At 35.8% G+C, this 15,135-nt stretch overlaps 1 protein-coding gene across 2 annotated transcripts in view; it reads left to right on the top strand.

Annotated features, from left to right (window-relative positions):
- Argl (Argininosuccinate lyase) overlaps positions 1-14,844 on the top strand; it is a 28,137-nt gene extending 13,293 nt beyond the window's left edge. For both annotated transcript variants that reach the window (XM_070096189.1, XM_070096190.1), the window contains exons 3-11: positions 270-440; positions 3,406-3,537; positions 3,964-4,064; positions 6,186-6,379; positions 6,678-6,877; positions 7,453-7,596; positions 8,642-8,722; positions 10,143-10,249; positions 11,383-14,844. In XM_070096189.1, the coding sequence (XP_069952290.1) occupies positions 270-440; positions 3,406-3,537; positions 3,964-4,064; positions 6,186-6,379; positions 6,678-6,877; positions 7,453-7,596; positions 8,642-8,722; positions 10,143-10,249; positions 11,383-11,539 (1,287 nt within the window). In that variant the 3' untranslated portion in view covers positions 11,540-14,844. The remainder of the gene's footprint in view (positions 1-269; positions 441-3,405; positions 3,538-3,963; positions 4,065-6,185; positions 6,380-6,677; positions 6,878-7,452; positions 7,597-8,641; positions 8,723-10,142; positions 10,250-11,382) is intronic.
- The last annotated feature ends 291 nt before the right edge of the window (positions 14,845-15,135 follow it).

The following is a 15,135-nucleotide window of genomic DNA, read 5'->3' as shown; positions in this document are numbered from 1 at the left end:
CAACTTGTTTAGAAAAAAAAAATTACAATTATTGTAACTAGGATCAGCTTTCATGAGTCATTAGTTGGATCCAAGGTGTAATTGTTGTACAGAACATTGTACACTGAAACATTGCAAGGTAATGATGTTCCACTGTAGCATATTGAGTAAAAATATTTATATGCCTATGCATAATGGAGCATATTGTATCACAGTTCTGTAGTTTGAAATTTAGAAATTTGTTTCAGGCCATATGAAAGTTGTGACTTTAACTTGCCTCTTTTTTCCAGGGCAGCATTGCATATGCCAAATCACTTCAGAAGGCTAACCTGTTAACTGATGAGGAGAGTCAAAAAATTACTGATGGTCTAGAAGTTGTGAAAAGTGAATGGGCCAGCCAAAGCTTTGTGATTCAACCAGGTGATGAAGACATTCACACAGCCAATGAACGGAGACTCAAGGTATTCAACGTTCTCCGTAATACAGAAGGTCCTCTTCTAACTAACAAGTTGTGCTCCAGTTTTTGAACTTGTAAAATGTTTCATAAAACAATAGTATAAAGAATTGTCATGTGTCAGATCTACAAAACCTCATGTTTATAAAATTTTAAATAGTATCCAAGTGTTTTGTTTGTAAGTGCAGATGTTATTAATTTGAGAAGTTTGTAGGTTGAGGACCTCCATTATCATCTATACTGTATCACCAACTTCTTCAAATATAGAGAAGCATGTATAAGGTCCTGGATGTGAGAAAGCTGGCAGGGCAGTGCAGAAACTTGTATGCAAGCATAAGAAATAAAATATACAGTTGCATTTCTTTAAAAGGAAGTTTAAAGCAAGGTCGTTAATAAATTTATATCATAGGACAGTGAAGAATAATTATACAAGTCTTTGCTTTCCTTTAGCCTCATAGTTTCATAATGGCAAGGTTTGTGGAAGATGTAAGATATTTGTGAAGGTAGACAACATTTTGAGTGTCACGTTTATGGCTAATAAATAAGGAAGATATTGGCAGTTTGGACGGATATGTTGTGTATCTTTATATGTGTATGCTTCTAAGCTGTTGTATTCTGAGCACCTCTGCAAAAGCAGTGATAATATGCGAGTGTGGTGAAAGTGTTGAATGATGATGAAAGTATTTTCTTTTTGGGGATTTTCTTTCTTTTTTGGGTCACCCTGACTCGGTGGGAGACGGCCGACTTGTTGAAAAAAAAAAAATAAAAAATAAGGAAGACTGGAGACTGTTTAGAAGGTATTTGATTCATGTAAACTTAATAAATGTACAAGTTTTAGCAGGTGCTTTCGCTCCAAAATTGAGAACAGTTATGATATTACATACTAGTAGAGGTTGTAAAACAATAGAGTAATCAGGACATTTGCACTGTTTAATTGTTAGTGCAAGGTGGCAAGATGGACAACTCTTTCTGTCAGACATTATTAAATGGCCTGCTTGCTTTCTTCAGATGTTTTCACACTTTACAGTTTTATTGGAGTATGTATCATGTACAAGATCAGAAAGTTTCTTCAGAAATAAACAGTAACAAAAAATACAACTCTTAATCCTAGTTAAGTGATTTATTATTTCTTTAAATAAAGATATAAAATGTGGGACTTGATTCCCTATTGATCTCTTGTGAGTTTCAGAAAATCTTCTTAAAGCACCATATGAAAGATTAGATAAAGTACAATAGGTGAATTATTGTCAAAACATTTTGCTGCCTCTACATGCTTCTTAAGTCTTAAACAGAGATAACTAAATATTGGGAGACAGCAGAAGCAATAGAGAGATACATACGAGGGGATCAGTCACTCAGCCTTGAAGTAGTAGTTTTGAGGTGGTCAGTCCCTCAGCTGTGAGAAATGTTCAGCTCCATAGACTTGATCAGTGTTAATATGATGCATGGGAATTGGGCCTTTTACACTGTAGCCAGATGTGAGGTGCTGAATTTGGAGATGGCATCACAGGAGGTGGGACACACTCCATGAACCTGTGTTCCACTATTATAAAAAACTAGTTTTTCAGTATTACTGAAAAGTGGGGTAATCTTTTGTCTACCACTCACAAGATTACAGAGGTACATGATGAGTCCAGGGACTGGGCCGCAAAGTTTTGATAGCTGAAGAAGTTAGTGGTAATGAACTGTTTACATGTTTATATCTGGTCAAACTCGTAATGAGTTGTTTATGCAGACATGAATTAGGTCACACACACTCAATACATTATTTACAGTGGGCAAAGTCAGGGCATTTTTCCAGAATGGTTTGTAATATACCACTGTGGATAAAATCGACATTTCTTGAAAAATTCTGAGTGAATTGTCTCTGAATTCGTTAACTTTATCACATTCAAGTACATAATGATGCAAGGTGTGACAGTTGTCCATCTGGCAAAGTTTACATCTTGTTTGGTGTACATCTGGCGGTGGTGATTTAGCCTCCCAAAGATACTGGTCACCCAGCCAGAGCCAGGTGGTAGTGTATGCTTTTCTCAGTACAGTATCTGGTTTGTGAATAAAGCCCATGTTTATGGTATCTGCATTTTAAGTGAAGCTTGCTGACAGGTTGTAGTCAAAAAGTTATTTACATTTAGTTTAGCTGTTTCAGTGATTTGGATGACAGGTTCATTTAGTTTAGTTCTAAGTAGAATTTACTTGGTCTTAGTGGATTTACTTGAGCCCAGTATTTGAGAGTTGCCCATGTCTTATTTTTACATCTTTTTCAATAAAGCTATTAGTATGGCATCATATAATTGTTTGGATTTCTTTCTTAGTTTGGTGATCATTGATGTAATATGTATCATTTCACTAGTTCTTTGGATATTAAGCCCACCATATTTTTTAATAGTTGTGGTTTTGTCATTGGATATGAGGATGCTCTTGATTAACCATAGGCTATTTAGTCTCTTTGTTGTGACCTTTTTTGTTTTTGAACAGACATTATTTATTGTAGAGGCTATTGGTGTCTTGTAAGAATGCACGAACACATGAATTAGTCTTGATCATTGTTAAATTCTCTTTGCCAGTTCATACAACTGATTGGTATGGTAAAATTATTCACTGATGCTTCATTAAGCCTGAATCACATTAGTTGCAAGTTGTAATTTTGTTAGTGACCAGGAAGGTGGGGTAACAGGCAGTTACATGGTCAGTGATGATGCCTGCATTTAGAGGAGCAATTACAGTATATACATACGTACATCCTCCATGGGGAAGTGGAACAGAATTCTTCCTCCGTAAGTCATGCTTGTTGTAAGAGGCAACTAAAATGCTGGGAGCAAGAGGCTAGTAGCCCCTTCTGTATAAATTACTAAATTTAAAAAGAGAAACTTTTGTCTTTCTTTTTGGGCCACCCTGCCTCAGTGGGATACGGCCGGTTTGTTGAAAAAAAAGAAAAAAGTATATGCTATTAAGCTGCTGTTTTTCCCTAGGAAATTGTTGGAGATGTTGGTGGCAAGGTTCACACTGGAAGAAGTCGTAATGACCAGGTGGCTGTGGACATGAAGTTATGGCTTCTTGAACACATAGTACAGCTAGCCCCTCATGTTACTAAACTTCTTGAGGTAAGCAACATTGATTTGAGTCAAGATTTTTTTTTTCTGGAATGTATGATGTACAGTATCACACAATGTACAATGCTGTCTAAAATGAATTTACATAATGTATGAGTAGAATACATATGGGTGTGGTTATATACCCTGCCAGGACAGGAAGTCCATGACATGTTTAGGTTCCTCTTGATAAGCACAAGGCTGTACCATAGGGTCACTCATCCATTTACTTTCATGCTTATCCTGATGACTGAGCAATGTGCACATGATCTATTTGCATATAATCAATTTATTTCCTTTTTACTTAGTAAAAAAAAATCCATAATATGTTAATATAATCTTCATTTTCACTCTAAACTGTTAATATTGTTTACTAATTTTTTTTTAGTATCATTATTCTGAAATAGAGAAATAATTAGCACATATGATTTGTGACAGGTTCTTGTTGAACGAGCTGATAGAGAGAAGTCTATATTGATGCCGGGTTACACACACCTCCAGCGAGCACAGCCTATCCGCTGGTCACATTGGCTGCTAAGGTAACAATAATGCTGGCTTGTGTGAGTGAATGAGATCAGAGTAGAGGCAAGTGGTTTTTCATGATTCTGACATGCTGTACGAGTATGAGCAAGGTAATGTATATGTTCAGATTCGGGGAAAACTGATTAGATGGACTCGAGTCCTAGAGGCAGAAGTATAGTTCCTGCACTCTGAAGAATGGGGTGAGGATAATGCAGTTCAGATGGCTCTCTGAAATGTGATGTCAGTACACTTTTGGTAGGACAGTGATTGAATGACTGACAGTAAATGTATTTCCACCTGTTTAGGTCACCCCATCTCAGTGGGAGACAGCCTGTGTATTAAAAAAATGTCGGGTAGGTAATTTTGCTGACAAGCTGAAAAATTAACATAACTATGTTTGCACAGAGGATGTACTGTTAACATTTGCCCTTGCATGGGTTTTGTTCAGTTACAGAAACCTCTGATTTTTGTAAGTTTTGTCAATACTTGCATGTAAATGCATTTGTATGTATTTCTCAACAGTAACACTGTGCAGTAGAACCCCCATATCTGAAGATTCAGTTTCCACAGTTTATCTACAATTTACCACATTATTATTATTATTATAATCAAGGGGAAGCGCTAAACCCGGAGGATTATACAGCGCTTGGGGGGGATGTGGAAGGCATTCAGGCTTAACTCGGGGAACTGGAGCACAGATCCAGTTTCCTAAATCAAGAGCCCCTCACCAACATCAAGGAACCTTCCTTGAGGGGACAATTTACCACAGCCCGAGTATATTAAATGGAAAATACCAGAAATAAATGATTCATAGGTTTCAAAATGTATGCCATTCTGAGTAACATGGTTAAACCTTCCTGTCCTGTCACGCTCGGTACATGATTAGTCTCTCTGTCCTCTGTATGTACACTGGCTCGCTTTACTTGCATCCAGTTAGCCTCTAACATTTTTGCTGTCCGCATTCATTACCATGTTATCACAGTGTTGTGAAAAAACCTTAATTTTGCTTAATAATGGCCCCAAACCATGTCCGCTATCAGCGATCTCCAACCATCAACATGGTAATGTCTTACTGTGCGTAATTTATCAATTAAACTTTGTCATAATTGTGTATATAAATGAAAAACGACTTTAATTTAGGGCTCGCTGCAGTTTCGGGTATCTGCGGTAGGACTGCTTTGCTTCTACTTATTGTGAAGGTAGCTTATGGCTTCATAAAGTATTTTCTCCCTCTCCTTTACCCTAATGCAAAATACAATAACATGCAGTAATAAAGCAGGCTTTATTAGTACATCATTTATTGTAAAACTTGCAAGTTCTTGATTTACTTCTTCCCAAATTTGCAGGATTCCTTGTTTGCAGTATTTATTGTCCAACATATTTACAGATGAGCAACCTGCTAATTTATTAATCTACAGGCTTTCTCACAGTACGTATACACATTGTTTTCAGGCTTGGTACATGATCCCTGTATTTGAAATTAACCATTGGATTTTTTCAGGATTTGCTAATCAGTTTACCTACACCAAAATCAGTCTTCATTCTGGACATTCTAGCTTATGAATGTCAACATTAACCAGATAAGAACATTAATTAGTGAGTTAATATCTCTGAAAAACAAAAGAACTTGTATCTGAAAAAAAAATTCATTATACAGCCCTAGTTTGGTATTCCCTAATATTAGATTCGGGACTTCTAGGCATGTGTTTTACCTTTGCAAATTTGTGCAGATGGCTGTATAATGATAAGTTTTTTTTTCTCTCTCTCTCTCTCTCTCTCTCAACAAACTGTACCCCATCAAGGCAGGGTGGCTCAAAAAGAAAAACGAAAGTTTCTCTTTTCGAATTTAGTAATTCATACAGGAGAAGGGGTTACTAGCCCCTTGCTCCCGGCATTTTAGTCACCTCTCACAACACGCATGGCCTACGGAGGAAGAATTCTGTTTCACTTCCCCATGGAGATAAGAGGAAATAAACAAGAACAAGAACTAGAAAGAAAATAGAAGAAAACCCAGAGGGGTGTGTATATATATGCTTGTAAATGTATGTGTAGTGTGACCTAAGTGTAAAGAGAAGTAGCAAGAAGTGTCTGAAATAATGATAAGTACTAGAGCTAATTGCAAACATTGCCTCTCTCAGCCATGTGTGGCCCATAGTGACGGATTTAAAGCGCCTTCGTAGCCTGTATTCACGTATCAACGTTTGCCCTTTGGGTTCTGGAGCCTTGGCTGGAAACCCTTTCAATATTGATAGAGAAAACCTGGCTCAAGAACTTGGATTTGACGGTGTCACAAAAAACAGTCTTCATGCAGTCAGTGATCGTGATTTTGTTGGTAAGCACACTGAATAAATCTTTTATACATATCTTTGGTGAAATTCTGTCATGTGAGATTCTCTGCTCAGTATAATAGGCCCCTCTTTTGTAAAATGCCTAAACCATCACATTGCTCTATCATTTTTTCCTCATTATTTTCCAAGAATCACTCTTGTCTTCTCATTACTTTGTTTTCTCATTATTCTATAAATGAGGAATTTCCATAGCTTTCTTTCTTTGGACAATAGCATTATCCTTGTTTCATGACTATTTGATGAGGAAAAGAAAAGCTTTTAACATTATACTTTTTTTTTTAGTGGAATATATGTTTTGGGCCAGTTTGGTAAGTTCACACCTCAGTCGTATGGCAGAAGATCTTATCTTGTTCTCTACAAGCGAGTTTGGCTTTGTAAAACTTTCTGATGCATATGCAACTGGCAGTTCCCTTATGCCTCAGAAGAAGAATCCTGATAGCCTTGAATTGATAAGGGGAAAGGCTGGAACTATGACAGGAAATGTAAGTGATACATGCTTTATTCATTTTCTGGCTTTAAAATGCTTAATTTTATTTGTAGCTTAGCTTGTTTGCCCATTTCATCAGAAATTTATATTGGCTGTTCTTTTTGAACTTATTACCTTTGTCTTTTCACTATATAATTGTCATTAAATGTTTGCTTATATCATCTATAAATTAGAAAGTTAATGCTTACATTCATCTTGAGATAAAGTGCTCTTACCTTAATGTTTTGGAGGAAAGTACAGTTCCAGCACTCTGAGGAATGAGTGGGCTTGTTGCGGTTTGGTGTATCATTTGAAGTGTGATGTTTGCATGCTTCTGCTAAGACACCTAGGTAGTGAGTGCTGGTGAATGGGTTTCCTTCTTTGGGTCACTTGATCTTGGTGGAAAATGGCCAGTGTATTAAAACGAAAGAGAAAAGTGCATTATCACGTAAATATTAATAACTCGTATATCTGTGATGTTTATTTTGTAGATGGTATTAAGTGGCCAGATGTAATTATAATTAAAAGTTATACTGTACTGTTTTTAGAACCAACTGTGTGTATATTTGATGAATTGTATCATATTTTCAGTTGTGTGGATTTTTGATGGTTCTGAAGGGTTTACCATCAACATATAATAAGGATCTGCAGGAAGATAAAGTGAAGATGTTTGAGACAGCCTGCACCATAATGGGAATCTTACAAGTTGCTGCTGGCACAGTAGCTACACTCAAGGTCAGAAATATCTTATGTGATCTTTATTATAAAAATGGGTTGCCCAAATATTTCTTCCCTTCTCAAGGAAAATGGGGAAATATAATTATGCAAATGTTGTTTGTATTCCAATATTTTATTTTTTAGGAAAGGATTATAGATCAAGTTAATGTATTTTGATATTTAGGATTGGACATGCTTGCAGATGGGTCTGTAAGAGATTGTGAACCACAGAATAGATAAGAGGAGAAAAGATAAGTGGAATGTTTTAAACTTTATAGTGAGAAGGAGATCAAAAACAGTGGAGATATCATTTATAAGAGCAATGTGGGGTTTGAATGTTATGTAGAGAATTCTGAGCATAGAAATTAGAAGACATTGTGGGGTTACCAGAGATATAATTCAAAGGGCTAAGGAGAGACTGTTGAGGTAATTTGGGCATTTTGAGAGGATGGAGCAGCATAAGATAGCCAAGCGAGTGTACAAATTGGGGGTGAAAGGAAGTACATGTAGTTGTAAGGTTTTTCCCAGGGAGGGTTGGAGGGGGGGAGTAAAGATGGATTTTGAATACTAAGGCCTTGAGCATTCACCAGGCTTATGTAAGTGGTGGCAATTGGTTTCTATTACTTGATGTACTGTGGGAGTGTGAGCAGGGTACCATTTATGAAGGAAGTCAGGAAAAGCTATTTAACCAACTTTGAGTATTGGAAGTGTGAAATAGTGCTGAGAATGTCTTAGTTTTGAAGGTCATTGGAATTGTGATGTCTGCACACTTCTGGGAAGACAGCTATTGAAAAAATGGTAAATGCTTCCTTTTTCTTTTTGGTTACCTTACCTCGATGAAAAACATCTGGCATATTAAGAAAAACCTGTGCTTAAAAACATGTCAAAAGCTACTGATCTAACTCACAGTTCAAGCTCAGGCCACATCATTATTTCACATCCATATATTAGTGGTGGGGTAATCATTCTTTCACTTGTATCACTCTTGTATAATGAAACTACACTGTATTAAACATTTAGAATGACTTAGTTGCATTTGAAGTAATTAAAAAAATTATTGTAGGTAAATGAAGATGTTTGTCGCAACGCCTTGTCTGAAGAGATGCTTGCTACGGATGTTGCATATTACCTTGTCAAGAAAGGGGTGAGTTAAAGGAAATTTTATTTTTGTCTGAAAAATGTAGTTAATTGTTTTAATTAGGTTTTGGTTTTCGATATTGAATACAGCAAGCCCTTGGTGTTTTTTGGGGAAATGCTTCTAAAAACCATCATGAGTACCAAAACTGTGAATACTTTTTTTTTTTTTTTTTTTTTTTTTTACTTTCTCAAATGCATTCATCTTTAGTATACATTTGTAGCACAAGTGATGAGAGTCCCTATTTATTTGGTACAGTTTGGTTAGGAAATGTGACTTATTTTTACTAATGTTGATGGTAAGTTCTGGTTATGGTAGGTGATGGTGGTACTTATATTGCCTGCCATGTGTGTACCCAGGTATTGTACAAGGCCACATCAGCCCTCTCAATACTTTTCTAGATCAATCAGGAATAACAACTACAGTATAAGGTATAATTGTCTTTTATTATTTTGGTTAAATTATGGCATTTTAAAACAAAATTGGCTATTTTTAAGCTTCAGTTCCACAACCCTTTTTTTCTCATAAGTTCTTCATTGCTTGTATCGCCAGTACATATCTAGTGATGTTTATATCTGTTAATGCAGTGATTCTTAGTAAGTACCTGTATCCTTCCCTGGGGATACATAAAATCAAAGCTCGAGGTACAAGACTGAACTGTACGAATTGAACACTTCCATCCAGGGAACAGTGATGTGATCTCTGCCAGGGAAAAGTTGTCGGCATTTACCAAAAACCTCCAATTTGGATAAATCACTTTTAGAATAGAAATTTTGCTCTTTCTATTCTATTTTTGCTCTTTGTGCTTAAAGAGAACTTTCCAGCATAACTTTAGCCATAGAGAGGTTTCTGTTTCACAGGGATGAGTATGGAACCCCATTTATTTTTATTCTGGATTCTGTGCATGATAGTGATTAAAGATGATATTGTTGAACTTAAAGCTAATGTGCTGTATGAATAGATTAATGAGTAAGATAAATTTAGTAAAACAAAGCTCCATACAGGTGCAAAACATTATCATTATTATTATATTCTTGAGAAAGTACTGTACTAAGGTCAATAGTCATAGAGCTCTTGGGCAGTGGGGCGGGAGGGGAAAAATATTTTGGTTTGATCTGACGAAGGGAGAGTGGATTTAATTTCTTGGCCCAAAAACCCTTCACTGGCATCAAGATACACTTCTTCCTGGCTTCATAATAACAGATCTTTGAAAGTCGACCCTGTTTCATATAGTCTCCCAGATGTGTATTAGATGTTTGTGTATATAGGGTACCATTCCGTGATGTATTGGCATAATTCTTGATCTGTTTCTAGCATTAAATTTATGCTTGTATACATTCCTTTTGATGAAGTTGAACATATAAAAACTATGCCAAATTTTTTATGTGAACCCATTGTAATCTTTATAATTTCTCTTGTTGCTTTCTAGATGGCCTTCCGCAGTGCACATGGAAAGGCTGGTGAAGTGGTGAAACTGTCAGAAGAGCTTGGGTGTGCTTTGTCACAACTCACCCTTGATCAGCTTACCAAAATTAGGTGTGCTGTATTATGATTCTTGTTCATTGGAAATAAGCTCTGGGTTTTATATACAACTTATGATTTGTATTGATTGTATTGTGCTTCATTGCATTATATTAGTTACATTTAGTCATCATCATGTTGGGTTTACTTGTAAATTTTCATCATAAACTCATCAATTTGCATTATAATAAGGCATTGTTAATAGATACAAAACAAGACAGTCATATTAAAAAAAAATTATTTTGATTCATTTTTTACATGGTCTCCCTCCCATTAAAGGCTTATTGGCCCACAGAATAAAACATTACAAATGCTTGCTTCTTAGCTGCATTCCTAGAAGAGTACAGACATCATGGATCGACAAACCACTTTCCATTATAAGCAGTGGATTGCCCATCTCCAAACCTCAAATTTTGGTAGCTGGTTTCCTCTCATATTAATGTTATTGTTACACTGTTTTGACACACACAGATGCTAAAACCATATGGGTTATAAGCTCTATGTACTCTGTGTCTTTCTCCTATGTGTTGGTTATTAGTGCATTGCCATATCCTACCGAGGAAGGGTGACCCAAAAAGAAAAACAAAAGTTTTTCTTTCTGCGTCACCCAAAAAGGGTTGCTAGCCCTTTGGTGTCATATAATATTTCTTTCTTTCAACACACCGGCCGTATCCCACTGAGGCAGGGTGGCCCAAAAGGAAAAACAAAAGTTTCTCCTTTTGCATTTAGTAATATATTCAGGAGAGGAGGTTACTAGCCCCTTGCTCCCGGCATTTTAGTCGCCTCTTACAACACGCATGGCTTACGGAGGAAGAATTCTGTTCCACTTCCCCATGGAGATAAGAGGAAATAAACAAGAATAAGAACTAGAGAAAATAGAAGAAAACCCAGAGGGGTGTATGTATATATATGCTTGTACATGTATGTGTAGTGTGACCTAAGTGTAAGTAGAAGTAGCAAGACTTACCTGAAATCTTGCATGTTTATGAGACAGAAAAAAAAGGACACCAGCAATCCTACCATCATGTAAAACAATTACAGGCTTTCATTTTACACTTACTTGGCAGGACGGTAGTACCTCCCTGGGCGGTTGCTGTCTACCAACCTACTACCTATAATATAATAATATATCCTTTTAATATTTTCAGTCCCCTCTTTGAAGACGATGTTTCATCTGTATGGAACTACGAACACAGTGTGGAACAATACAAAGCAACAGGTGGGACAGCTCTTACCAGTGTCAATACACAGATAGCTGAAGCTCAAGAATTCCTCCAGTCTTTTCGCCTCACTCAGGAAGAATAGAATTCAGCTTGCTAAATAGGAAACAGGTTGTATTTAATTTTGAGAAACAAAATTATAGACAATTGAAAATGACCTTCACTTGTGTCTACATTTAATAAATACTGTAAGTTACTCTCCTTCAGAATTCATGTACTGATTTTTATTGATTCTTTAGTTAGATGTATTGTCTCTGATGCCTATCCAAAATCTTTGAAGATTCAGTGTGTTTTTAATTTGACCATTTATATGCAAATTTATAATTTATGTAGATTTTTGGTAATGTTTCAAGAAACGTCTTCATTCAAAGGAAAGTACTTTACTTGCTTATGCTTTAAGAGTAAGACACAGGTGCATTATATTGTATACCATTTATAACATGATTACTCATGCTTCTAGGTAATAGAGGGGCATTAATAGTATTTTGACATTAACTCGAGTTCATTTTCATGCATGTACTGTAATGCTTATTGCTTCAGCAAAATTACACTTATAAAAATAGAAAGGGAATGCTCCATCAGGGAAAGGTGGTGGTGATTGTATGGAGAATTTTGAGTTGTGTGACTTTAGCAACTGTGTCCACCATTTTGTCAGTCACACTCATTTTTATTCATAGTCATTGGGTGTGATAAAGCTCTGAAGGCAAACTTACAAAAGAGTTTTGCCATACGGATGTCATTAGTTTATATACAAATGTAATACAAGTTATCAATTAGTACAACAATAACTAAGCCTACATATCTAAAACTGCAGCCAGTTTCTCTCTCTTTCTTACTCATTACTTGCTCTAAATGCCCTGAGGTCTGAATCTGACATAATTCTTTGAGGCCAGACTTGTGTGTGAACAAGTTATTGACAGAGATTAATTTTTTTGTGAATTCCCTTTCACATAGGCCTCTGGGAGTATGGCCAAATCAGTGCCTTTGCTAAACTAGCAATAACCAAATAAAATAATGTTGAATATAATTGTTTTTTCAAACAGAGGTTTTAAAACCATTATTAGAAAAACTAGCAAACACGTTTAAAGAACTAGAACAGTGTAATGAAGTGTATGTTCCAGTATAATGTGTCAGTGGAGAGGGTTAAACAATCAGCAACTTACCATAGAAGATGCCACTGTTAGATTAAGGCCAGACTATAAGTATCTATATCAGTTCATTTTGTAAAGAGATGTTTAGCCACATGAAATGTAAAATGTGAGAATGAAGATGGGGATATGCAATAGAATATTATATTTGAGAATGTTCTAACATCTATCCACTTAGAGACATATCCAGTCTCTACAAGAAATGGCAAATTGCTTCGTTATTAATAAAATATATGATATCTTGAGACTGTATGAACACTTTGCACTGATTAGATGAATAAACTTACATTAAAAAAATTATATTATCTAGTAGGTGACCAGTGCTTACAATGGTAACGATAAGTTTTATAATGGTAACGATAAGTTTTATTTACAGCTGCATAAGGTAAATGATTAGCTATTAGAAGAGATTACAACACACTATTAGATGACCGAGATGTCTTAATAATGTTAGTAATCATGCTCGGTGGATTCTTGACCAAGACCCTCTGTGAATTTTATCCTATTTTTGCACCACCACTCGCAGGATGAACACAGGCTTACAGTGGATAGCCGTACTGGCAGTACAAAGTAAATAAAAGTTCAGTTTCATGTGTAATGTGAACACACACAAAAATTAATGCACTCCTCAGAATTCTTATATAAATACATGTATTAAATTTATTTGTACAATATTTTTACTTGCAGTAGTAATGTGCAGTATTGCAACTCAGAGGTAAATACAGTATCACTGGTACATGCTTGACTATCAATTTGCTGGATAACATATGCAAACACTGTACAAAACGTATTTCTCTCATGATGTCCAAGAATAGAAAGAATATTAGTACAAATAGTGTACAGTAAATACTTAAGTTTGCAGGTAGGGGTGAACTTTAATATTTGGTCACACCTCTTAACTTTAATCCATTGTTATGACTTAGCTGTCATATCTATTTTTCAACCCCAGTATGGATTCCACTTAACTATCTTGTTCTGTTTGAGTTGTTATCTTTGTTACTCCCTAGTAAAGAACCTATCCTTCTGTCTGTTTCCTATATTATTTTGTTGTGATCATATTTCATCTTTGTTCCTCTTGCAAAATGGGGCTTTGTTATTAGTCAGATTTTGTTGCTCGTATTCCTCAATTAAGGCATGAGTCTTCATGTTTTTTTATTATTTTTTATAAAGTTTCACTTAATCATACTATGTGAAGGTTCCTCACCAGTGCTGCATACTCAGCAGTGGGCCTTAGGTATGAGGTAAAGAGGTATGCTGATGAGCACATGAGGAAACCACCACAGCTACAATTAGCCAAGATGGATAAAATATCATCTGAACAGTGAGAATTCTTTTACTGTTGAAGACCCTTTGGGTTTAGCACTTAGGCTGATTATATTATTATTATTTTACTGTTGGATTATGAAAAAGAAAATATGCAGGATAGAATTCCAGTGGAACTTGGTTCAGTTAAAAGCATTATTAGCATCAGAATAAACCTTAAGAGGAGGAGGCAGGAATTCCACTTTCTTAGAGCATACTGGAAACTTACATTTTATGGAGTTGTGGGAATATGATTGATTGTTTGAGCTTAAACTTAAATGTGCCTTTCACCACCTCAGAGACTTTGTAGGAATGTTATATGCCTACGAAACTGAACCCCTTTTATTTAATGTATGACTGTTATTCACATCTTTCTGCTGAATCTGGTGGGAAATAGCCAGTGCATTAATCTGTTATTGTTATTATTAATATTATTGATACAGGTTGGCCATCACTAATCTGGCATCATTGGGACCTGTAGTGTGCCGGATTATAGAGTGGTTAGGTTAGAATACACTTTGTTAACCTATTAATAGAGACTTTCTGCTACATCTTCCTCATTTTCATCACTGCTTTCTCCTCCACTAGCTTGCTGCTGTGGATTTACAACCATCTGCCCAATTTCTGAGTCAGTATAATGATTTGAGTCAGCACAATGAGGAAATTTGAAATTATGTTAACCGAAATTAGTGCCGGATTGCTTATGGAACTGGATGACTGATTGCCGGATTAGTGATGGCCGACCTGTACTATTATTGGTGATATTATTGCTACTATTTAAGTAAAATTTAGATTTTAGGTTCTAGCTTATTAAATCCTGTTTATCTAAAGAAAAAAAAAAGATCAAGGCCTTGTCAGATCTTGACAGTGTCAGCTGGTTTGTATTTTTTTATGGGAATGAAATAAATGCTTCCACAGCTCAAGGTGATGCAAAACAATAGTAATGTATTTTTAATCCAATGCAGATTACAAGCTTAAGATAAATTTAAAAGTGGTACATATATTCATGTTCCTCTACTTTTTCTTATAAAAAATGAATTTTTTTTTTTTTTTTTTTTTTTTTTTAACAAGTCAGTCGTCTCCCACCGAGGCAGGGTGACCCAAAAAAGAAAGAAAATCCCCAAAAAGAAAATACTTTCATCATCATTCAACACTTTCACCACACTCACACATTATCACTGCTTTTGCAGAGGTGCCCAGAATACAACAGTTTAGAAGCATATACGTATAA

The sequence above is a fragment of the Cherax quadricarinatus genome, chromosome 52 (genome assembly GCF_038502225.1).
Source record: "Cherax quadricarinatus isolate ZL_2023a chromosome 52, ASM3850222v1, whole genome shotgun sequence".
Taxonomy (NCBI): domain Eukaryota; kingdom Metazoa; phylum Arthropoda; class Malacostraca; order Decapoda; family Parastacidae; genus Cherax; species Cherax quadricarinatus.
Note: the sequence above shows the minus strand (reverse complement) of the source record. Positions and strands in the feature narration are given on the sequence as shown.